This window comes from Mastigoproctus giganteus, chromosome 3, assembly GCF_048544385.1.
Source record: "Mastigoproctus giganteus isolate SK-2022 chromosome 3, ASM4854438v1, whole genome shotgun sequence".
Taxonomy (NCBI): domain Eukaryota; kingdom Metazoa; phylum Arthropoda; class Arachnida; order Uropygi; family Thelyphonidae; genus Mastigoproctus; species Mastigoproctus giganteus.
The window spans coordinates 36236340-36261549 of record NC_143577.1 but is presented as its reverse complement, the minus strand read 5'-3'; the positions used below and the strand labels follow the sequence as shown (position 1 = coordinate 36261549).

The window sequence follows — 25210 nt, the reverse complement described above, 5'->3', positions numbered from 1 at the left end:
CGAACTTTTGCAAGTAGAGATAGGGACGTGATAATCCCATTATATAAGGCCTATGTTAGACCACACTTGGAATACTGTGTTCAAGTATGGAGACCGCACCTAAAGAAAGACATCGAGCTTCTTGAAAGGGTGCAAAGAAGGGTAACTCGCCTGGTGAGATCGGCAAAAGGGCGTCCGTATGAAGAAAGACTTCGAATATGTGGGTTGCAGAGTTTGGAAACTAGACACCTTAGGGGAGATTTGATTGAGGTGTTTAAGGCTCTGAGAGGCATCAGTAAAATGAATGAGGACAAAATTTTCAAGATTATAAATGATGCTAGAACTAGGGGACATAAATTCAAGTTACGCGGGGAAATGTTTAGATTGGACTGCAGGAAGTTTTATTTTAGCCAGCGAGTTATAAATTACTGGAATAAGTTGCCTTCATGGGTGGTAGAGGCCGACAGTTTGGGGAAATTCAAAGGTCATCTGGATAGTACTTTCAGGTAAGGGAAGCGCATAGGATGATAGGATTAATTTCCTTTTTATTTAATTTTTAATTTCATTTTATTATTTTTATTTATTTATTAATTATTATTATTTATTTATTTATTTAATTTTTGTTTTTATCATTGTTTTGTTCGGATTTTTTTTTTTTTTTTTGGCTGGTGCAGCATAAGCCATAGGCTTTCTTGCACCATATGGCCGTTACTAATACTAATACTAATACTAATACTATCATATAGTTTCTTAAAATTACAATTTCGAGAACTTCCAGTCAACAGTTATCATCTGTCTTCTCAGCCTTCAGATGATATTTAAATAATATATCACATTCAACCCATATATAGTAGTAAGTACTATAGGTTCTTATAGATTTCATATTTGTTGCTTTTGTTTAAAAAAAGGTGTGTGTGTGTGTGTGTAGTTTCATGCACACACATGCAAAAGTCTATATGCAAGATGCTTTATGCCCCTCTTACTTTATTGTATCATAACATGTGCTTCCTCACTAAATTTTTTCAACTTGTATAAATTATTTTTCAGACTTCAACTTTTGTCATTTATATTCTATATGAATAACCAATTATAAATAACTAATCTATTTATATGTTTATTAATGTTTTGTTTATATTCATTACATTGCATTATGCTGTGAAACTTGGCATTAGTCATTTAAATGATATATCACATACAACAGTCTTATTTAGTACTCATTAAAAATTTCAGTAATTAACAATGCTTTATTTTTGTTTCAGAAATAAGTTCAAAAGTGATATGTCTTAATGGATGAAGATGCAGATGGTTTTCGAAAAGTAGTTTCTAAAAACAGAAGGAAACGTCGCATTTATGCCTCGGGTACAAATAAAGATAGGGTAGTTGGATCAAATTTTACTAAAGGAGTCTTAATTTCAAGATCACCAACAGAGTTTGATTTAGAAAACCTTATTAAGAAAATAAGTGATGCTCAGTCTGATATATCAAATTCAAGATTTTTTAAAGGTTTTTGTGAACTGTTGAAATTGGTATCAGGAAATGATGACAACAAAGTGCCCTGTAATGATACATATAGTCCATTGGAAAAAGTGAAAAACACTGACATTGTCTGTTATGGACTAGGCAACTTCTCTTCTTGCATCCTTTCTCGATATCAGTTTAGCTTCCTCTTGTGCATGAAATGTTTCTTAAAGAATACAAATATATATATTTATGACCCCTTATTTACCATTTTAGAGAAGGAAGCTTTATGTCAATTAAACTGTATTCTTATATTAAATAATGAACAAGGTAAGCGAACTGTCAAAGAAAAAACAATATTCTTTATGCCACATTGTGGGAAGCCACTATACAATAGTGTGTTATGGGCAAATTGGTCTCCTCAGGGATTGTCATTAATTACCATTATTGGAAATAGTTTTAAAAACATGTTAGACTCTATTCCAAAAAAACTGTGTAAGGATAAAATTTCATATGTGTATAGGGTCTCTCCATTTGTTCATGAATATGCTGTTCAAAATACATTTAGATTTACTGATATATTTAATGATACCTCTGTTCATAACTTTACCTATGAAAAATTGTTAATGTTGCCTTTAGAAATTTGGGAAGATTGTGAAGAGCCAAATTATTCTTCTGATGATGAAATTATAACAGAGAAAAAGGTTACAAAATAATGCTTCAGAAACAGAAGTAATTACAGCAACTCCCCGACTTATGTTCCGCAGAACTCTATGTAAGTCAGAATTTCCCTAAATGCTTATGCAGAACTCGCAAATTTGATTGAAGTGAAAAAGAAATGCTCAACAAACATGTAAATAGAATTTATTCAATTTTTTTATCTCATGCACAGGAAAAATTACAAAAGTGTACAAAATTACAAAATTTCATAATTATAAAATTACAAAAAAGAGAGGAGACAGGCATAACCATCAGCGAGTTTTACCTTTCGAGCATCTTTGCCAGAATTAACGATCCAGCTGATAAGTACACTGTTGCGAAAGTTGAGGGCTGTGGAGATTTAGAAGGGGTTTTTTCCAACACATCACAAAATTTTTTCTGCAACTTCAGAATCTGCACTGGCAACTTCACCACATACTTTAATGTTTTGGAAATCGGTGCGATGCTTGAACCTATAAAACCACTTGTTGCTTGCCACGAACTTGGCTTGGGGTTCGCCGTACTTATCCTTGATATCTTCATAAATACTTCTTGCTTTTGCTTGAATGGCCATTGGACTCAGGGGTATTTGCTTCTGAATATTATTTTCCATCCATATTATTAATAGCTTTTCCATCTTCGATATAGCATCTGAACGCTGTTTTGTGATCACTGTTGATCTTAAATGCGTTGATCCTTTAACATGTTCTTTTATATGTGCACTGTCCTATAGATAGTATTCACTGTTGAAGCAGTGAGACCTAATTCCATGCAATAGATGACAAATTTTGTCCTGCTTTGTACTTCTTAATTATCTTCATTTTTAAATCAATTTTGTTTCATTTCTAGCACTGCCAGCACTTGCACTTTCTGTTGGTCCCTTTCCCTTCACCATTGTAATAAGTAAGTAAGTAGGAATGAAGAGAAGATTCTGAAAATTTATTTATGTTTTTTATATGATTGAAAATTTCAGTGAAGGGGAACTCATTTTGCCTACCGTAATGTAAAAACCCACAGAATTGCAGTTATCGGTATTATTGCAAATGCAATAAGATCGAGTTTACTACCTGTTTATAATAGATTGTGCTAACAGAAAAGCCCAAAAAATCAGAAAGTGCAAATTGTTTTTATTGTTTTATGGTAGTGAACTCCAGAAATGTGTTTTAGAAAAATATCACAAAGGTGTTCAAAATTGATTTTTATAACGGACATATGATAACAATGAAAGTGTAGTGCAATTTACATTATAAAAATGACCTTTTATAGAGATAAATAGCTTAGTTATATAGTGAAAATTTCTACTTCCGAGGTCTTGGAACTAATTACCAAAAAAAAAAAAAAAAAAAACACAGTGTGTTATTGGGTTCACATTACGATATTTTCACGATAACTCCATTTATTCCTACGGGATGCAAAATACGTTTCCACGATTTTTTTAAAGTTTGCACCGGGTGGCAAAAACTTATGTAAAGTCGGGTATTACGTAAGCCGGGGAGTGGCTGTATTTATGTTAAAATGGTGTTATAACATATTTTAATTACATTTAAGTAATTAAATTAGTGAGGTATGAGATGGTATTAAAGAAAATCCAAGGATGTCATTTCTCGTCATATAGACTTGGAGATATCTAAATCCATGAAATTTTGAAATTGATGTGAAAGAAGAAAAGTTATCACATCAAAGTGCTTCATGACTTATATGAAGAGGATTATGAGAAGTGAATTACAGTGTGTGCCAATCTTGAAGAAATTCAGAATGCAAATTTAATGGAGCATATCCTCTTTAGTGATCAAACAACTTTCATCTCATATGGAAAGATTAATCAACATAATTGCTGCATTTGGGTGGATTAAAAGCCAGTTGATTTCTATTAATGGGAAATTCTAATATTGTCTAGTTGGACATGAGAAAATCTGAGTTATGAATCTTATTTCTTTGCGGAAGCTATAGGGCCTAATTTATCTGGACATGCTTCAGCAATTCTTAGAATTATTGCTGTATGCAGATCTCATTTTGAACACTTTTTTTAAAAAAAAAAAAAAGATGGGTTACCTGAACATCATTTTGGTAGTACCTAATGAACAATTTCCAAATCAGTGGATTGGATGTGATAACAGATTCCGGGTGGCCAGATCTGGTCACCCAGAGCCTGTTACTTCCATTCAAAGAAATCCAAGGGTGTTGGCCTGGCCAAATACCCATGGAATTCTTTGCATGTAGGTTTATGAAATCAAACATCTATCAAATGAGAGTTACAGATCTACACGATTTATGTACTCATATTGTAGCAGCAGTTAGAAAAATAACCCCTGAGGTTCATAATGCTGCTAACAGATTTGTGCTCTGCAGATATGTATATATATGTATATAGTGCTCATGTAAAATCCTATTAAAGTTTTCATTACATATACCTTGTATTATATTATTGACTTCTCCCTAATTCATAATTTCAGTAAAATTAGATAGGCATTCTATGGACACCCAATACACTATATATCAAATAGCTATATACTAAGGATTTAAAGGTACTTTCTAACATGTGCCGAGAATCTTTAAAATGCTATATTGCTACCCTCTGAACTTTATAAAACTAGTTATTTCTAATGGAAAATTTGGAATTCCTATTGTGTTCCTGAGGCAATGGCAAAAACAGCAACATCCACAACACCCCTACGTTCTATGCAGGGATCCAATCTCTGAAACAAAAACTACCAGGGAACCAACATCAACCATCTAACCCTGGAGGTAGTGTGTATCTTATTCAATGATCATGCAATACAACCTACATCAGAGAACATGTAGAAAAATTGACAAAAAGGATCTGAGAATGTAAGCATGACACTCAACACTGTAGAATCAAAAAATCCATAACAGCTGTACATGCCCTTTCCTGCAAAAGCAAGTAGGATTTTTTCAACACCACAGTTCTAACAATATTCATTATACTCCAGAAGAACCTTCAGAGGGGCCTATTTCATGAAATGTTTCAGAAGCTCTACGATCAACAAGAATCGAAGTTAACTTCCACACTGCTTATTACAACCTATTCCATATAGATATCCTGAAGAAGTTCTCAGCAGAGATTCCAGACCTCATAAAAAGTAGACTTGGCACATCATAGCCTTAGTCATTCATGCACCATAAAAAAACCAGAATCCAAAACCTCTTAATAATCAAAAGTAAATCCAAGTAGTCCCAGTCAAATATAAATTTAAAAAAAAACTAATTTAAAATTTATATTTTAAAGCTTTAACTTAAATTTAATTTAATGAGCAATTAATTAACAAAATAATAATTACCATTATCATTAATGTAATAATCCTAACATTGGCAACTTATATGGCAATTTTATAGGGACATTGTACTTTAATTTAATTTTAATTTGATTGTAGTAAAACAATCTATTAAATACTTCATATGTCAATCTAATAATCTGTAACTAAAACGTTTAGGAATATCCATGGATATTCTCCAAAGCCATTTCTCACCCTCCCCCTTAACATCAGAATCATCCTAATCTACCTTCATAATATATATCTCTATACCCAAAATCTCTCAGGTTTTCCACAGCAACAACTTCCCATTGGCTACACCAACTCGACTCCAACCTATATAAATGGTCAATCCACTCCTTCCACCCCAGTCTTTCTCAACAGGACCAAGAGACCACTCTTGGATCACCTTAACAGGTAAGCCCTTCCAACTAAATTTAGAGTAAATCGAGGGATTTTTCATAAACTATATTTATTAATTAATTAAAGAGTTAATTAAATTTATAAGAAAGTGTAATAATTATACAACAATTGCACATGTAAATTAGTATAGTACAATTAGAATACATTGTATTGTAAATATTCAAATTGAAAACTTGTAGTACTACTCTGTTCTATCCCCCATAGGCCTAAAGACGTTAAATAGTGCATTTCTAAAATGTAGCCATAAATATTTCATGTTTGTCATCGAGGTGGTTCAATTCCTTTAAATTGTATCATTTTGGTAATAAATTACTTAATCTACCACATAATATAATAGTTTAGGGTCTACCAATTCATTAATGTAATAACGAACAATCACATAGATGTCCTCTTCCAAGTAAAAAAGTGGAATACTATAAAGGATACAGCATGATCATGTCTTTATCCAGCAAAGTTCAGAAAGAGTAAAAGTTTTCAGATAAGCAACAGCAGTAAAGTTATAGAATATCTAAACACAAGTCCAGCAAGGCAAACAAGTTAAAAATGTAAATCTATCAACCCGGAGTGATAGCAGAAGTCACTAGCTGAGCACAGTATCACTATGTAAAGGAATGATCAAGACTGCCTTGAGTTGCAGAGATGCTTAATAAAGAGCTAGAGAAATCAGTATGTTTGTTAAAAACCTGCTTGGTGTGGTCTTGAAAAATGGCAAAAATTTTGTTTGTGAGGTCTGCAATATGATATGCAACAGAATGTAAATACATCCTGTTGCCTTTTATGTTTACCTTTATGATGTGTTTATGAGTCAGGAAGTAGCAGCCCTAGTGGTTTCAACTTGTAAGGCCAAAATTAGCAAAATGAGAGTAAGATTGCAGTAGCATATGCTCTTTGAGTGGACTACGGTTCCAGCCCATGTGAGTGCTAAATACAATTAATGATTGTATTCATGATTTTTTGTAAACTCCCCTGACTTGGTGGTCATACCAGAGTATAAACAAGAATAAAATAAACAATAATAAACCTAAAATAATAAAAATGGGCACAATTAGCCCAGTAGTTAGGAAGGACCACCAATATGATGTATACAAGTTCAAATCCCACCACGAAGAAAAAAGGGGGGAAATTGTGAAAGTTGCTTCATTGGACTTAATCTCCAAGGTGTAAGTGATGTTTGAGGCAGAGAATAGTGCCATCTGGTGTTGCTTCCAATAACACCCACAACTGAATGCAAAAAAGTCAAAGATGAATGGGTCCCCTCCATAGCCAGAGGAAGATGAGAAGTAGAAATTATTAGTATTAGCTACGTGGTGCCGCTCCTGCCCACTCGGCTACGGAGGCCGACTTTACATGGTGCAAGGAAGCCCGAGGCTTATGCAGCACCAGCCAAAAAAAAAAAAATTCCCGAGTTACCCTGAGAGAGAGAGAGAGAGAGGTAGAAGGGAATCACCAAGAAAGAGAAGAATGATGATATCCAGCTGAGGACCCTGGGTGTGCCAAGCCCATACTCGCCAGATGTGAGCCCCTGGGGTTAATATTGAACATATACATGCTTCATCAAGTGTGATGCAGGATAAAGTCATTCTCATTTGAGCCTTAGGCAGAGGCGTTAGAAACAGTCTCCCATGGACAACAGTGGAGCAAATGGGACTGTCTCCTGTATGGCCACAACTGAAGGGCAAGACCACCCAGCCCACACCAACTGGAAGTGCTTCCTGTGCAACTGCACTAGTAAGGAAGGAAGGAGCCAATGCATGAAGTGGAGCATTGAAGTGAATACGATCATGCAAACATGCTACAAAGTAACCAAACGAGAATGACGTGACACTGTACAGGACCAAAACTATACACCAGGTAGTTGGAATGGTTCTTGACTGTTCATGTCACTGAACAGTAAATAGCAATTCAGAGACACCACTGTCATGAAGATCCTCATTACTCCTGCAATCTGCTGCCTCTGTAGCCAGGTGGGCAGGAGCAGCAGTGCGTAGCACGGGCTTCTTGATTAGACCGGGGTTCGAGCCCGTGACTACCAAATACGGAGGATGCGGAAAGGTTAGGGAATGACCGCCGCATATCCTTGGAGCAATATGGCCTTAGTTGCTAATGCTCCTAAAAACCAAAAATAACAATATAACTCCTGCAATCTTGGAAAAATCAAGCAGAATCTAACAACTAAAAAGAACAATGAATACAGATACAACCAACAGAACTGGAGAGGAACAGCAAGTACAAGAACTACAACTCAGAGCAGTCAAAGTAGAAACATGAAGGTGTTATATCCAGAATACAAGATGAGTGGAAGAAGCCCCTAGAAGAATTCGAGGGAATGGACACCACAAAGATCCACACCATACCAAGGCACTTCCGTAGCCAGGTGGGCAGGAGCAGCAGTGCGTAGCGCATGCTTCTTGATTAGACTGGGGTTCAAGCCTGTGACCACCAAACACGGAGGATGCGGAAAGGTCAGGGAATGGCCACTGCATATACCCAGAGCAATATGGCCTTAGTTGCTAATGCTCCTAAAAAAAAAAAAAAAAACCAACCTCCTGTGGCAAGTCACAGACCACCTCAGTTGGTGAAAGTCAGATTACCTCAAGAACAATGAAGTAACACTAGATACTATCTGCATAGCCGTTTACTGTGCCACTGTAGCAGCCACCAGGATGAATAGAAGAGAGACCAGAGACCAACAGAACTCAATTCAAAGATGAGGAACCATCAGCCTGAGAAAGAAGGCTACAGCAGATGATAGAGGAGATGTGTGAAGATAGGCCAAATGGCCCAGTACCAAAAGGGTAACAGCAGTAAGAAGCTGATCAGAAAAGTCATGACCATCCTTAGGACAACGTCCATAGAAAATATGAGGCCTATAATCAGAGAATCAAAGAATACCTTGACACTCGAAGGCAGAAACTACTGTCACTCAGCAAGAGACTTCATTCCTGGTAGAGTGCCCAGAAGAAAACAGACCATAAGATATTTGAAAACCAGAGCCTTCTACAACAAAGCAGACAAGAGGAGAAGGAAGGCTATGGAACTCCCCAACCAGAAGCGACTCGGAGAGTACTGTGGCCACCTTTGGAGTAGAAAAGAACCATAACGGCCATTGCCCACTGGACAGACCTTGTGTCATCGACGGAATTCGAACCCAGGCTTTTCCTCCCCACACCGGGTAGAAAAAGCCTGGGTCGGAATCCCGTCGATGACGCGAGGAACTTTAATGGGCTTTTTCCACTCCGTGGCTGAGTTAGGTCGGTCTCAGGCGTAGATAGCAAGGGTTTTCCCTAGAAACGGGTTTTTTCGTCCAGCAAAACAGGCAAATCGACCAGAGAACACGCAATTTACAGACAAAATACATATATGGGTATATATTAGAAATAATGGATGGCCCTAATATAATAATTTGATTTGATTTGGACAGACTTAGAGTGAAAGAAAACTAAATAATGGGAGATTAATGAGAAAGAAGTAGTACAACAGTCGATCAATAAGTACCACAGCTGGCAAACCTCAGGATAGAAAACATCCATAACTATTGATGCAAAGAAATTCAGCTGGGCACATGCACTTAGAGAGCAGTTCATCCAGATGATAAGGCACTCTGACAATCTCAGACGCAAGGAATTTCTTATCTGAAGGCTAATGACAAAGAAACCACAAAGCTGGCAAAGAAAAGGCCAATCACCTGTCTCCCAACAGTGTACACATGGTCCTGTCTAGCTGCATAATAAAGAAGATATCATGCCACTTAGACAGCCACAACATCATGGCTGAGCAGCAGAAGGGATGCAAGCAGATAAGCAAAGGATTCAGGGAGAAATTGACCAATGAGGCTGCAGTTATGGAGCAAGTCTACATGAAGCACCACAACCTGTACACAGCTCACATGGATTATCACAAGGCCTTTGACCCAGCGTCCCATAGCTGGCTTATAGAGACCCTGTAGATGTACAAGGTAAAAGCAACACTGACGCACTTTCTAGAAGCAACCATATCAAAATGTAGGACAATTATCAAGGTCCAGAACATCAGACCAATAACCATCAGAAGAGGAATCTTCTAATGAGATTCTCTGAGCCCACAATGGTACTCTTTAGCATCCAACCTACTGTCGAACATGCTCAACAACAGCAAGTACATACACATCCTTAAAGAAGGGAGGAAGAACCTGTACACCCTCTTTCACCTGATGTACATGGATGACATCAAACTATGCAGCAACCAAGAATCAACTCCAACAGCTATTCCAGATCACCGAAGAGTTCACTGACACTGGAATGCAATTTGGCCTAGACAAATGTAAGACCCATGGACTGCACCAAGGAAATCCAGTCATCCGAAACTACCAGCTGAAGCCTGGTGAACAGGTTGAAGACATGAAAGAGGGATAGACCTACAAATATGTGGGGATGAAGCAGGCTTAACAGCTGCAACACAAGGAGATCAAGGCCCACCTGACTGAGGAATACTATCAGAGGCTGAGAAGCCTGCTAAAGTCAACGCTGAATGGTGGGAATATGATCACTGCCATAAACATCTACACGGTCCCAATACTAATGTATTCCTTCAGGGTCATAGATTGGACCAACACTGAGCTGGAGAGATTATGTGATGGACTGGGATAATGATCATCAAGAACTGCCAACACCACCCAAAGTAAAATATTGAGAAACTGATATAGCCTGGAAAGGAGGGAGGGATTTGACAGACGTCTTGAACAATAGAAAAGGGTGATTAAGAACCTGTGGGACTACTTCCAGGAAAACCAGCACCAAGCTACCAAGCTCGGAGAAAGATAGACAAATGGCACTCAACACTCAACCGCAACGAGGAGACCCGCTCGCACAGAGAAAATAAAGATGCGCAAAGAAGGCAGTCCGTAGTAGACACTTCAATGAACTTGAACAAGACTACACAGATAAGATGGCTTCCAATGCATAGCTTACGAACAAGAGGCTTTCCCCGAGGCTGAAGGATTCATGATCGCCATGCAAGACTTTGTTGTGTTGATTACCATGCTAGGTAATCAACACAACAAATGACAGGAAATATGTCGCCAAGGACACACCACAGTTATTGTCGTGGGGTTTTAGGAACTAAGAGCATATTACTCTGTGTATATCGTCTGTAAATTGCATGTTTTCTCAGGTCGATTTTCTGTCTGCTGGAAGAAAAAATCGAGCTTCCGGGAGAAAAATCTATGCTACCCTCGCCTGAGACTGACTAGTTCAACCACGTTGTGAAAAAGGCCTGTAAAAATTCCTGTAATCGACGGGACTCGGATTCAGATCTTTTCCACCCGGTTGGGGAAGAACGGCAATCCTACCAGGAGTGCTACCCATGAGGTCCACTCCAGAGTGACAGATATCATACGACTATGCCATCTGGACCCAGAAACAATTCAGCACATCACATCAATGTGGGATGCTGGGTGGTCACACAGACGAAGTACATGTATAGACTTGACCAGGTCACCAGGATAACACATCAGAAACTAGCACATAAATACTAGTTGATCAAAGTAAAAAAACTTAGCCTGTACTAGAGACTACTACTCACAAACTCTACTGGGACCACGCCATAATAACAAACAAGGTCCTACACAACAGAACAGATTTTAACCTCATTAACAAGAAGAAAATAGTTAACTCCCTAATTAATATAGCAGTGTCCAACATCAGCAACCTGTAGTAACGGTAATGGCATATGAAAAGAGAAAGCAAGCTTATATAGTATCAGAAAAAAAAAAAAAAAAAAAAACTACACAGTTCACCTATCTGTACCGTCCAAGAATTTGTGTAATTCTAATCTTTCCTTGAATTTATTCAAATCATCCATTTCCACAACAACAGATGGAAACTGTTCCAACAATCAACCACCTGCAGGCTGAAGACTAACTTCTGCACATCTATCCTACAACCATCCTTCCTAAACTTGAATTTATGTCCCCTCGTGTGTAGTCTCAGTGGAAGAATTCCATTAACATTCAGCTTACTCAATCTATTCAAGGCTTTAATAAACACGTCAATCAGACCACCCCGCAGGTGCCTAGTTTCGAGATGCTGCAATTTGCAATACTGAAGCCTTTCTAGGTAAGAGCACCATTTTGTTCCCTTAACCAATCTGGTTGCCCTTCTCTGCAGTTCTACATCCTTCCTAAAGTGAGGCCTCCAAACAAGTATACATTACTCAAGATACGGCATAACCATGGCCTTACACAAAGGCATAATCACCTCTTTATCCCTGCTAGCAAAGTTTCTGTATAAAGGTTAACTGCAGCCATTATTAATCCACTGCCAAATGGAAGCCTCCTCAACGATTCATGTTGAGAGAAATGGATCATAATCTGCCACGCTGGTCCAGTGGGGATTGGCAGAGCCACCATATTTAGCAGTTAGGGTCTTGAACCCCGATCTACTTAAAGAGAGTGTGCTACTGCACCCACGATCTTTATGACTCAAGATATAACCACTCTCAAGGCCTCCATAGTCGAGTGTTAAGGAGCTTGGGTGCATAGCACACTGTCTTTGAGTAGACCGGGGTTCAAGCCCCTGATTGCTAAATATGGCCAATCTGCCAACCCACGCCGGACCAACGTGGCAGATTATGGTCCATTTCCCTTAAAGTAAATTGCTGAAGAGGCTTCCATCCTGCAGTGGATTAATAATGGCTCCTTCTTACCTTACTTTACCTAGTTTCTGTATATCATTGACAAAACTGGATGAGCTGTCATGGCAGCATGTCTGCACCACTCAGAGAATGTCATGTCTGACTGCACAATGACCCCCCAGGTCCTTTTCATTGATCAGTTACTGTGGGGTTACTGCTGCCTATATGCAGTACCTTGCATTTGTCAATGTTAAACTTCTATTGCCATTTCTCAGCCCATCGACCCAATTTTTCTTGGTCTTGTTGCAGTAGCTCACTCACCCTGATGGCTATCGTTAATCACCCTACCGACCTTTGTATCACGTGCAGACTTTGACATTAAGCCTTATATACCTTCATCAATATCATTGATAAATATTGAAAACAACAATCGGTCCTGCACTGAACACTGGAAACTCCACTAATAACATTAGTCCACGAAGAGCAGTGCCCACTGATAACTACTCTCTGTCTTCCACTTAACCATTTCTTTATCCATAGGAGTAACTTGCCCTTAATGCCACATTGTTTCTGTTTGTACAGGAGTCTTTTATGTGCAACAGTATCAAAAGCTTTCCTGAAATCCAAGTACAGTATATGAAGCAATATTTTCTTCAAACAGATAAGGTAAGGTGAGCAGCCATGACAGAGAGATCTAAAAATACCTGGGTATAATACAAACTGAAAATCTAGAAGCCAACGAAATCAAGGCTCGCTTGATTGAAATACCATCAGAGAGACCCAGAAGCCTGCTAAAATCAAAGCTAAACGGAGAGAACGCAGTTGAAGGTATAAAACACCTACACAATCTCAGTATTAATTAACTCCGTTGGGATCATAGCGTGGACTAACTCCGAGTTGGGGAAGATCAAGAGAAAGATCAGGACCATAAATAAAAGCAGCCAACACCATCCAAAGGCGACCATCGAACGACTGATCATATCCCAGAAAGAAGGAGGAAGGGATTTAACAAACCTCATCGAATGAAGCGATTGAAAACCTGAACGATTACTTCCAGAATAACACAGGTCACAAGGTTGATAGCAAATTGCACACCACATGAAACCTCAATAATGGAACCCCACCCACCCAGATATAAGGAACGAAGGAAGAAAAATGGGCAAAGGTGGAACCCCATGGCAGGTATTACAATGACTCAAAAAAAAAAAAAAAAACCGCCTCAAACTATTATATTTGGGGCACCCGTAATTTCTTGCATATACCCATTTATTTATTATGTCTGTAAATTGCATGTATTCTCTGGTCGATTTGCCTGTTTTGCTGGACGAAAAACACCCCAATTTATGGGGGGAAAATACTTACTATCTATATCCGACTAACTCAACCACAGAGTGAAAAAAGCCGATTAAAATTCCTCGCGTCTACGGGATTCGAATCCGTGCCTTTGTCACCCGGTGTGCGGAGGACTGTGATGATACCACTGTGCTACTGCGCAGACTACTACAATGACTTCATCAAGACGACAGATAAGGAGACTTCCAACGCGCGGCTCACCAGCAGAAAACTCATCCCCGAGATCAAAGCATTCATGCTCGCCGATCAAGACTAAGTAATAAAAACTAGAAACTACAGCAAATACATCGCCAAGGACGCCGGAATGAAACAGACGACACTTGTCGAAGATGCCACCTGGAAACAATCCATCACATCACCGAAGGATGCAGGATGATCACCCAGATGGAGTGATCTGGGTACACTCATAGGATAGAGTACACTCATAGGAACCAACAGATCGCCAGGATAATACATCAGGACCCAGGGAAGAAATTCCACATGATCAAAGAACCTCAGAAGCCCATACCCACAAGTTGTATTGGGATGACACCACAAGCACAAACAAGATTATACCGCACTACTGACCAGGCATAACCCTCACTGACAAAAAGGAAAACACTACCTACCTGATTGACACAGCAGTGCCCAACGCCACAACATTCATAAAATCTACAAGGAAAACATCAGGAAGTACACAGACCTCAGACAGAAATTCAAAGAAATGCAGCGTATGGAACAAGTAACGACCATTCTGGTCACCGTGTCAACCACCGGCATAGTTCTAAAGAGTCCACATAAAAACCTAGCGGCAATAGGCCTCCCAGAGAACACTCACATGGAACTCCAGAAAATCGCGATCCTGAACACTTGCAGGATAGGCAGTGTTCCTAGATCAGTAATTCTAACTGGACATAATAGCTTTTTAACCTGGTACTAGTACCCAACACGAAATGGAAAAAATCTCATGAGAGAAAAGATTATAATAAAATAATTTTTCCCTTAGAATATTTCTTTTAAGTGATACTTCATTCAGATTCTGCCTAATCAATTTTATCATCGTATAACAGCAACGATTTTTTTTGAAATTTCATTGCTAATAAACACTAAGAAAAGTATGCCAGACCAGAAACCTTGAGCCACTCTTTCTTTGTATCAGTCCACCAATCCTTCGGCAGCTTCGGTAGCGATGCTTCCAAAAGCTTGGGCACTTTGTTATTTGGAATTAATTATCTGTAGATTAAATTAAAAAAAAAGTGCCTACTATCTAATATCATCTAAATCGCTAAACTCTTCTGTAGTCTTCATTATAACCAGAATTTTTTTGTTTCAGTAATACTGTAAAAATGAACTGAAATACTTTTTACAGCTAATAGATGGCGCCACAAACGATGCATTTTACAGGGATTCACTAATTTCGTTAGTGAATAGGTGAAATCATGATAATATAGATAATAGGTATTCATTATACTTTAAGTATAGTTATTAGTTACAATATAAGTAAATTCATTACTAGATACATAAGCAAGCTCTAATATATACCCGAAACAAACATATCATTAGGTCACCTGATTGATGTATATATTAAGACTAAGATCACCTGATTGACTAAGTCTAATGATACTATCAAGTTACATAATGCTTAAAGACAATATTTTTTCTAGAGTCGTAGTTATTGCAATTGAAGTTGTTATTGTAATTTATTTTAGTTGTAATTATTGCATTTTAATATCAACCGTCACAGTTCAGATCAAGACTGGCTGGCCAATCCAACTTTTCCACACCCATGTCCTCAAACCACCCTAATACGACACGAGCAGTATGGCATGGCGCGTTGTCTTGTTGATACAGGTATGGGGCTTCCCCGAAGTATTGCCATAATGTTTGAAGTGATAATTGCCCACGGTGTCCTGGTATTGCACAGCATTCATGGTTTTGTCGATAACGACTAATGGGTCCAAGCCGAACCATGAAAGGAGCCCCATACCATGACACTGCCTCCACCAAACTTCATTTTGGGAGGATGCAATCAGGAAGGAACTGTTCCCCTAGCATTCGCCACACCCACGGATGGCCATCGGACTGGTAGAGTGCGAACTCGACTCGTCTGCCCATAGGACTGTTTTACACTGTTCTACAGTCCAGGATTCGCCCTCCTTACATCATTAATTGGCGTTTAGCATTTGTTGAGGTGATCAATTCTGTTGAACTGTTGAGGTGATTCTGTTGAACGTGTCATCTTGCATGCTCACTTTTGCAAATGTTTGTTCGAAGCCCAGTGTGCATATTTATAGCAGGTTCTGACATGTTGCATGCATAGGACATGTTTCCCCATCCATGGAACGGTGTCCTGATAATTCATGGTAGGGTGGTGTATATTTTGAAATTATTATTATAGAAAGATACAAGCGCCATGATTTTTTTAAGGCATACTTTTACTTATTTCACCTAAGATCAGCGACTAAGGACATATTGCTCCATGTATACTGCCTGTAAATTGCGTGAATTGTGGGGTCGATTTTCTGTTTGCTGGACGAAAAACCTGAGTTCCCGGGAGAAAAAAAACCATGCTCCCTTCGCCTGAGACCGACTAACTTTTATTTATTTAAGTTAATTAACAAAAATCATACAGTTGCTTTGCCAGAAATACAAATATCTTTATAAGTCAATTTACTGAGTAACAATTAAACAAATTTGAAAGAAAAAGCAGCATGAAATTGTCTTCCTTCTGAAGGACTACTTTATATTGCTTCGCTGCATGAAGTAGTCCTTCAGATGGAAATAAAATAAGATGTATTATCCCGAGGTCTCCTGATATAACAGGTGACCTTTATTGGTGGCAAAGAGTGGTATGATAAGGTGGTTATATATGATCTGTCATCACTGTTCTCTAGTCTTCAGCCAGTTCCTTAGCACTCGTGAGTTTTATGTATTGGTTTACTATCGCAAGAGAAATGCCAGTGAAAGGAATCTTCGTGTCTTTTCTCTCTTCACCTAGCAAAGTTGGTAACTTGAGAGCCATTGCATCATTATACGGACCCTGCTGGATATCTAAAAGTGGGAGTAAACCCACGTATGGCATTCAGAAGTTTCGATCATATTTCCCTGCTAGATGGCTGCACAAATACTTCAGCAGAAGTGCGCTGGGTAGATTTTAGTTGCCTACTCTTGGTTTTACTTTCTTTTTGTCCTTTCTTTTGATTGCATAGAATTCTTTCTTTGTCACTAATGTTTCTTTTCTATTAGCTATATGTAAGTGTCTGGGCATTCAATCTATTTTCCTGGAATGTGGTCGTCCGTCTAAAATGTCTGAAAAAGGCTTTGAGTTTTCATTTACTTAAGGGTAAAATGATTCCAAGCGAAAATGTTGCTTCTAACTGTATTTATGTCTAAGCATCTGGAAAAGTAATTACACTAAAGGTACATAATATTAGGAGTGGTTCTTCTACAAATATTGTTAAAATGGTTCGATTTCTATAAATTATATATTTAATAATATAAAAATATATCATTAAGATAATCTCTCTATATACATTAAAAACGTTTTCCTCCTAATGATATTTATTCGAGCCAATGAGAGAAGAGGGCGAGGAAATTACGTCACTACAAATGCTCAGGTAAATAATTACATAGATCATTTCCTGATTAGATTTCGATCAGTGCTTTTCAATGTTACTATATTAGTATAACGTTATTATTATTATACAAATAATAACATTATACTATACAAATATTTACAATCATACCTCTACTATGTCGGGATGATGGGTTCCTTCATCAGCTGACATTAATATACAGAAAACGTTACAATGGAACATCGAATGATGCTGGGCGTGGTCATGTATTAGACAGTAAAGGATGCGCACTAAGTTGGTGAACGTTAAATGGAAGGAACACAAATGGATTACTGAATAGAATGAGACACTTGCTGTTGACAATGTAGAGCACGTACGTGGGACATCCAACGTTTGTTGCATTACAAGACAATTTCCTCCATAACGTTCACTAACCTCGTGCACGTGCTTCACTGTCTAATACATGACCACGCTCGGCATCAGTTGATGTTCCATTGTAACACTTTTTGTATATTAATGTCAGCTAATGAAAGGAACCATCGTCCCGATATAGCTTGTATATTTGTAAATAATTTAGTATTTCGTAAATATTTTAAATATTTGTACAGTTTGCAAATATTTTAGTCCTGCTCTTTCGGATGCAATAATATTCCTCATGCGTTATGGAACCCAAAGCAAAAGGCCTTTTCCTAAGGTGACCTCTTGCATGGTGATATTTATTCGGCCTTGAGAATGGTGGGGGTGGGATAGCCAATGAGAAAAGAGGGATGGGGTAACGTGGTAAAAGTGAGCGGGGAAATTACCTCACTACAAACGCACAGGTAAATATTAATATAGGTCATTTCCTGATTAGATATCGATCAGTGCGTTTCGACAGGTGTGTCTTTTACTTAGAACAGATTTGACTTACTCCATCATACCTCTACATTTTACGTAGAAAACCGTGCACGGTGGTTGGCGAGCAAAGCGAGCGGGGAGCGATGTCCATTAGTATATCATTAAATTAATATTATCTATTAATAATTAATTAGCTTACTTTGTATAAATATATGCATGAAATAATTCTGAAGGCGACTATAACTCCTTCAGAATTAATCGTACTGGGTGACTATAAATTACTCAGTTTATTATGAAACTAGACTAGCATTTTATTGTAACACGTATTATAATACAGTTTACTGCACTTAATAAAGCAACTCAATTTCAACCATCGTCTCATTGATTGTTCCATTGGTGGATCTTATGGAATTCCCGTTGGAAACATCATTTTACAGGCACTGAAAATTTGGTATCTTTGGACACTGCTTTCTCCTGTACTATTGCCATTTTGATGTTAGTCAGATGGTCTGAGAAGTGATTAATAAATGCCAGATATTGCATAAGTCCAGCAGAACATAAGCCCAGAATAACAAACCATTTGGATGGTACTACACTCAAGGTGGTGGAGAACGATAGAGAGACTAGGGGCAATTGTATGGTTCTACTTGAGTTTTCTGAGAAATTCAGACAAGGCAGCTCATAGGGTTTAGTCAATGATATAGAGGAATTTTTCCAGCAAGGTGATTATCGCGTTGTATAAGGCAGTGGTTTGGCCACATCTTCAATACTGCATACAGTTCTGGAAGCTTCATTTCAAGAAGGATATGGGTTTGTTGGAACGGACAAAAAAGGGTAATCTTACCATAACAGACTTCTGCAAATTGCAGGAAAACTAGGCACCTGCGAGGACATCTGATTGAAGTGGTTAACGCTTTAAATGGACTGCGTAAACTAATGCTGATGGTGTCTTACTCTTTGTCAGCCAACGCATACAAGCGGACGTAAAATAGAAACGAAGGATAGAAAAGAAAATTTTCTTTCAACCGGAGAGTAACCGATTGTTGGAACAAACTTCCATCTGGTGTTGTGGAAATGGGTAGTTAGGAAGGATTAGACAAATTATGAGAGGGAGTAGACAGATGAGGTGGATGGTTTTTCTTTTGTCCGATCCTGTATAAGCTTGCTCCTTGCGTCATTTGCAACTGGTTGCAATTGGTTGTTGTTTTAGGAGCATCAGCAACTTAGCCCATATTGCACCATATATAATATGTCTGCAAACTGGGTGTGTTCTGTTGTCGATTTGCTGGACGAAAAACCAAACCATGTTACCCTCTCCAGAGACCGAATTACTCAGTCACATTGTAAAAAAGGCCCATAAAAATTCTTGGCGTCGTTGACGGGATTCGAACTTGGTTGTTTTCTGCCCAGTGTGGACGTGGGACGGCGATTCTACCCACAAGGACATCATTTGACACGTTTTTCGATCTGAAAAAAAAAACTGCTACACACAGAAGACACATTTTTTGGTAAAGTTTCCTCCATTAAACGATAAAAAGATACCTCGCTGTTTAATACCGGTGGTATCTAAAAGAGCAACTTCTCTTTTAGAAAAGTTACTACCGGAACCAATATTGCCAATTTTATATCACAAAAATCGCAAATACATATTAAGACATGTAATAGTAAAGGTTTAATGATAAGTAAATAATAAATGGTACATGGGCTTATCATTTAGTTCCCGGAATGGCAGCGCCACCGTACAACCGGTGAAGTTTTAGCGAACTGCCGATACTGGGTTTGCAAGTGATGACGTTCTCTGGTAAAGTTGTCTTAAGTTACGTGCTATAAGAGCGAAACTTGGGAGCTGCGTAATGAAAGATTTGAAGACTGAGCAAAGTTTTGTTATACGCCATTTTGTTTGACGTATTATGAGACAAATAACAGACTTTTATGACAAGTGTTTGAAGAAAAGTGAAATTTTAAAGTGGCACAGGCTTTAAAAAAAATTGAGGATCTGTGGCTGACGACTCCACCACTGCAGAGCAAATTGCAAATGTCCAGGAGATTCTGGATGAAGACAAGAATCTCACTCTGTCACCCAAACAGAAAAATCTTAATATCATACATCAGTGTACACGTGATTGTTATAGAGAACCTTAAAATATCAGTGGGTGCAGATATACCGCCACAACCTCCCTTCTTTTCTGACTTCCCTGCTCACTGTGATTTTGTCTAAGTTGGAGTTTGCGCTGCCATTTCGACTCTCTCGAAGAAGCTCAAAAAGTCACAACGACCATTCTCAAAGACTTAAAAAGATAATTTATGCCCTGCCCCCTCGTGTGTAGGTCTGAGCAAGAGGAAGGATGTGATCAGCACTGATGCCATCATCAATCCATTCAAATCCTTTACCATCTCAATCAGATCAACTCGAGGTGCCTAGTCCCCAGACGCTGCAATTTGTTCTTTCTTAGTTTCTCTCTCTCTCTCTCTCTTCCATCCTTTCTAGATTTCTCAATTCTCTTTCTTTCTCTCTCTCCCTCTCTCTCTCTCTCTTTCATCCTTTCTAGATTTCTCAATTCTCTCTCTCTCTCTCTCTCTCTCTCTCTCTTCCATCCCCTCTAGATTTCTCTTTCTTTCGATTTCTCTCTCTCCATTTCCTTCCTGTTTGTCTGTCTCTCTCTCTCTCTCTCTCTCTCTCTCTCTCTCGATCTCTCATTCTCTCTCTCTCTCTCTCTCTCGATCTCTCATTCTCTCTCTCTCTCTCCCTCTCTTTACATTTCTCTATCTCTCTTTCTCTTTCGCTTTCTGTCCGTCTTTCTCTCCCTCTCTTTCTACACAATTTTTTGTCTGCCTGTCATTCTCTTTTTCTCTCCCCCATTTTTTCTGTCTCTCTCTCTCTCTGTTTGTCTGTCTGTCTCTCTCTCTCTCTGTTTGTCTGTCTCTCCATCTTTCTCTCTCTCTCTCTCTCTCTCTCTCTCTCTGTTTGTCTGTCTCTCCATCTTTCTCTATCTCTCACTCTGATCCTCTGTCTATCGCTATCTCTCTCTCTCTCTCTCTCTGTTTGTCTGTCTCTACATCTTTCTCTATCTCTCACTCTGATCTTCTGTCTATCGCTATCTCTCTCTCTCTCTCTCTCTCTCTCTCTGTTTCTCTATCTCTCACTCCGATCTTCTGTCTATCGCTATCTTTCTTTCTCTCTCTCTCTCTCTCTCTCTCTCTCTCTAATTCTCCCTCTCGATCTCCCTCTTGATCTCCCATTCCCTCTCTCGTCTTACTCTCTCTTCTTTCCCTTCCTATTTTCTCTGTCTGTGTGTGTGTCTCTCTCTCTCGATTTCTTATTCTCTCTTGAGTTCTCATTTTCTCTCTCTCTTTCTCTTTCGATTTCTAGCTGTCTTTTTCCCACCCCCATATTTTTGTCTGTTTATCTCTCTCTCTCATTTTCTCTCTCTCTCTCTCGATCTGTCGATCTCTCTTTTCTTCCTTTCTCGGTCTCTCTCTCTCTCTCTCTCTCTCTCTCTCTCTCTCTCTCTGTGTTTGTGTCTCTCTCTCTTTTTACATTGCTCTATCTCTCTTTCTGTCCCATTTTCCGTCTGTCTCTCTCTCTCTCTCTCTCTCTCTCTCTCTCTGACTGGTCGAATTTCACGGATCCTTCTTCTCACAATGAAGAGCTTTCGAAATGGATCCGTGAAATAATTCTGCACAAGGTACTCGAAGAAATTTCCGTTTCCTCCATCTGTGAATTCTTCTTGCTGCTGCCTTTCCAGGACATGACCAGAGTGAATTGCTTCTTTATACATTTCGAAATAACGGTGAGTTTTTATAGCCAAATGCAGAGGAGGAGAACAACAGAGGATATTGAAGTAATCGAAACTCTTTCTTTATTATTATTTTTTTTTTAAACAACCCATGGCGTATGTTCGTGCTTGAAAGACGTCAATAGGCTATATTAGTAGTCAGCAGACAAGAGAGAAAACTCAGCATGGCAACTGTAATATAGAGATCTCAGTTGACAGGGCCGAATTCCATTTCCTGTAATCGAAAATGTACGCTGAAGCGTTTAGCGTTGTTGAGTTTTTTGTTCTTCCAAGAGAGCGAGCGAAAGAGAGATAGAAAAGAAACAGTGAAGTGTTTCTTCTACTTGCGCGAAGTATGGTTGAGTCGTCTTTCACGTACCAATATCCTGGCCTTTATTATAAAACTTGCTGAGAGCGATGTTGGTTCTCTCGCAACCTACCTTCCTTTAAGGTTTCTCTAACACAAAAACAGTTTTTCAACTAACAAGATTCATAACTGAAATGGAAATTTAAAACAACAAAATAATACTTAAGTTTTCACGATATTAAGAAAAATATACATTTATTCTGTTTTTGAATAATATAATATTGTTAATATGATCTTCCCAATTGGTATCCTAATTCCAGATGAGAACTTCTAAATGAAGTTTGCAAATAGAGTGGATGGATATCTTGTAGTTTCAACTGAAATTACCGATCACTGAATTTGATTTCTTTAAATAAAATTTAGATCACTGTTCGTTGCTTCTTTGTCAGTTCATACCATACATTCTTGTTCTTTCTTTGCTGCAATTTCCTGTTTTTATTGGATTTAAACTTACTATTGTATTTTTATTTTTATGATCCTCTTTTAATAAACTGTTATATATTTTAACTGTAGGAATTCCAGTTTTTAGGAGAATTAGAATATATATGCATAAGATGTCTATTGTACTCACCATGCCCGTCCGTCCGTTTGCATGTAATAATTCGACTCCTAGTAGATATATTTTCATGGAATTTTATATTTAGCTCTTTCAAGAAGATTTTCAAGTCAACAGGATATATAAACAGAATCACTGCAACATCTACTGCAGCAGGATCGATAAACGTTAGGCATATGGGCTGAGAAATGGCAATTGAAGTTTAACCTTGATAAATTTAAAGTACTGCATATGGCTAGGCAGTAACCCCAGAGTAACATACCAACTATGAGGTACTATACTCAGGATAGTGGAGAATGTAAAAGACCTAGGGTTAAATGTGCAGTCAGGTATAAAGTTTGCTGAGCAATGCAAGACTGGCTGCCAGAACAGCTCATGGGATTTTGTCAACTATATACAGGAGTTTTTTTTTTAGCAGAGATAAAGAGGTGATTATCCCTTTGTAGAATGGTTAGGCAGCATCTTGAGTACTGCACGCAAATCTGGAGGCCTCATTTTAGGAAGGATGTAGAGCTGCTGGAACGAGTACAGAAAAGGGCAACGAGATTGGTGAGCAGAACAAAACGGTGCTCTTACCAAGAAAGGCTTCAATTTTGCAAATTGCAGCGTCTGGAGACTAAGCACCTGCGAGGTGATGCTGAAATAAATCACTGTGAAAATTTTACTTCTTCCCCCTGAGATCTGCTGACTGCAGCCCCGATTGAAGACGCTTTTAAAAAACATCTCCGTTTGGTGATGGGACCCGAATTCACTCCTCAAACAAGTGATAAATGGCGAAACCACTATACTGTCATAGATGGCGGCCAGGCAGCTATTTAAACAAATAATAAACATATCTAGAGAAGTGTACACTGTAGTTTTAGATAGAAATTTAGAATTTGAGCTAAATAAGAACTTCTTGTAGTCCATGACATTACCTCCACCAAACTTCATTGCTGAGAGGATACAATCACGGAAGGAACTGTTTCCCTGGCATTCGCCACACCCAGGAACGGCCATCAGACTGGTAGAGTGCGAACCTCGACTAGTCTGTCAATAGGACTGTTTTCCACTGCTCTACAGTCCAGGAATGTGTACATACACAGAGTGGTCACTCAGTATACATACGGATTTGGTTCACCTACCGACATCAAGTAGGTTTCTGTCCCTCTTTAGTCGTCAAAGCACCCTGGATTCATAGTGACATGGACTCAACAATGTCGAAAGCGTGCCACAGAGGGGGGGATGAGGGTGCATTTTTATGGCAGAACTCAGTAACAAAAGTTTAGTATGTACATAACGCATTCAAAAGTGTCCCTGGAATTGCAAGCTGGTATTTAAATGGCTTGAGCTAAGGCTGTAAGTTTTCGTGGGCGTTGACGTTTACCTTGGTGTGCACGCACGCCAAGTGGGAACTGGCTCGACTTCACTCCTTTGTCATTGCTGATTGATTGTGGAATGTCATAGTTTGAACAGCGTGCTAACATCAAGTTCTTTAAACTTGGGAAGAGTGCTACAGAGACGCTGCAAGCATTACAGAAAGTTTCTGGAGATGATACTTTGAAGAAAACAACAGTTTACGATTGGTTTAATCGGTTTAAAAATGGAGGAACTCGTGAGAAATGATAGGCAAATAACTGTTGTTTTGATTGCTCATGAAGTTGGACTGTCTATAGTCTCAGAACACAGAATCCTGACGCAAGATTTAGGGGTGCGCCGCGTATGTGCAAATTTGTTCCACGCTTGTTGTCTGCGGATCAAATGGACTGCAGGAAAGCCATCGCAGGTGATTTGTTCGAAAAATCAACGCAGGATCCAAGCTTTCTAAGAACAGTGGCCACAGGGGATGAGCGTTCGGTAAGAGTCGGCCTAAGACCCCAATACCGAGGTGGAATTATCCGAATGGCACACAAAGATGTATCCACAGCCCAAGAAGTTTCGTGCAACAAATTCCAATGTCAAAGGCATGACGATGAGGGCAGAGTGCACACGACTAGGAACAAAAACATTAATGCTGCTTACCACTCTGAGGTTTTGAGACATTTGCGCGAGAATGTGAGGCGAAGACGACCTCAAAAATGGAAGGATAGTTGGATCCTGCACCACGACAATGCGCCCAGTTATGCGGCGATGTCAGTTCAGCAGTTCTTGGCTGCGAAAAAAATCACAGTCATGTAGCATCCTCCCTACATCCCCGATATTGCACCGTTTGACTTCTGGCTGTTCCCTAAACTGAAAATGGCGCTTCTGGGTCATCATTTCGCTACAGTGCATAACATCAAAGAAAACGCTTAAGAAAAAAAATATATATATTTAAAGAATGTTTCAATGTTTAAAAAATATATATA

The 25210-nt window shown here is 38.8% G+C and overlaps 1 protein-coding gene across 1 annotated transcript; it reads left to right on the top strand.

Annotated features, from left to right (window-relative positions):
• Window positions 1-1265: 1265 nt before the first annotated feature.
• On the top strand, window positions 1266-2153 carry LOC150087876 (SRR1-like protein). Its single transcript, XM_090369949.1, has one exon. The coding sequence runs from the start codon at window positions 1266-1268 to the stop codon at window positions 2151-2153; it is 888 nt and encodes a 295-aa protein (XP_090226075.1).
• Window positions 2154-25210: the final 23057 nt, after the last annotated feature.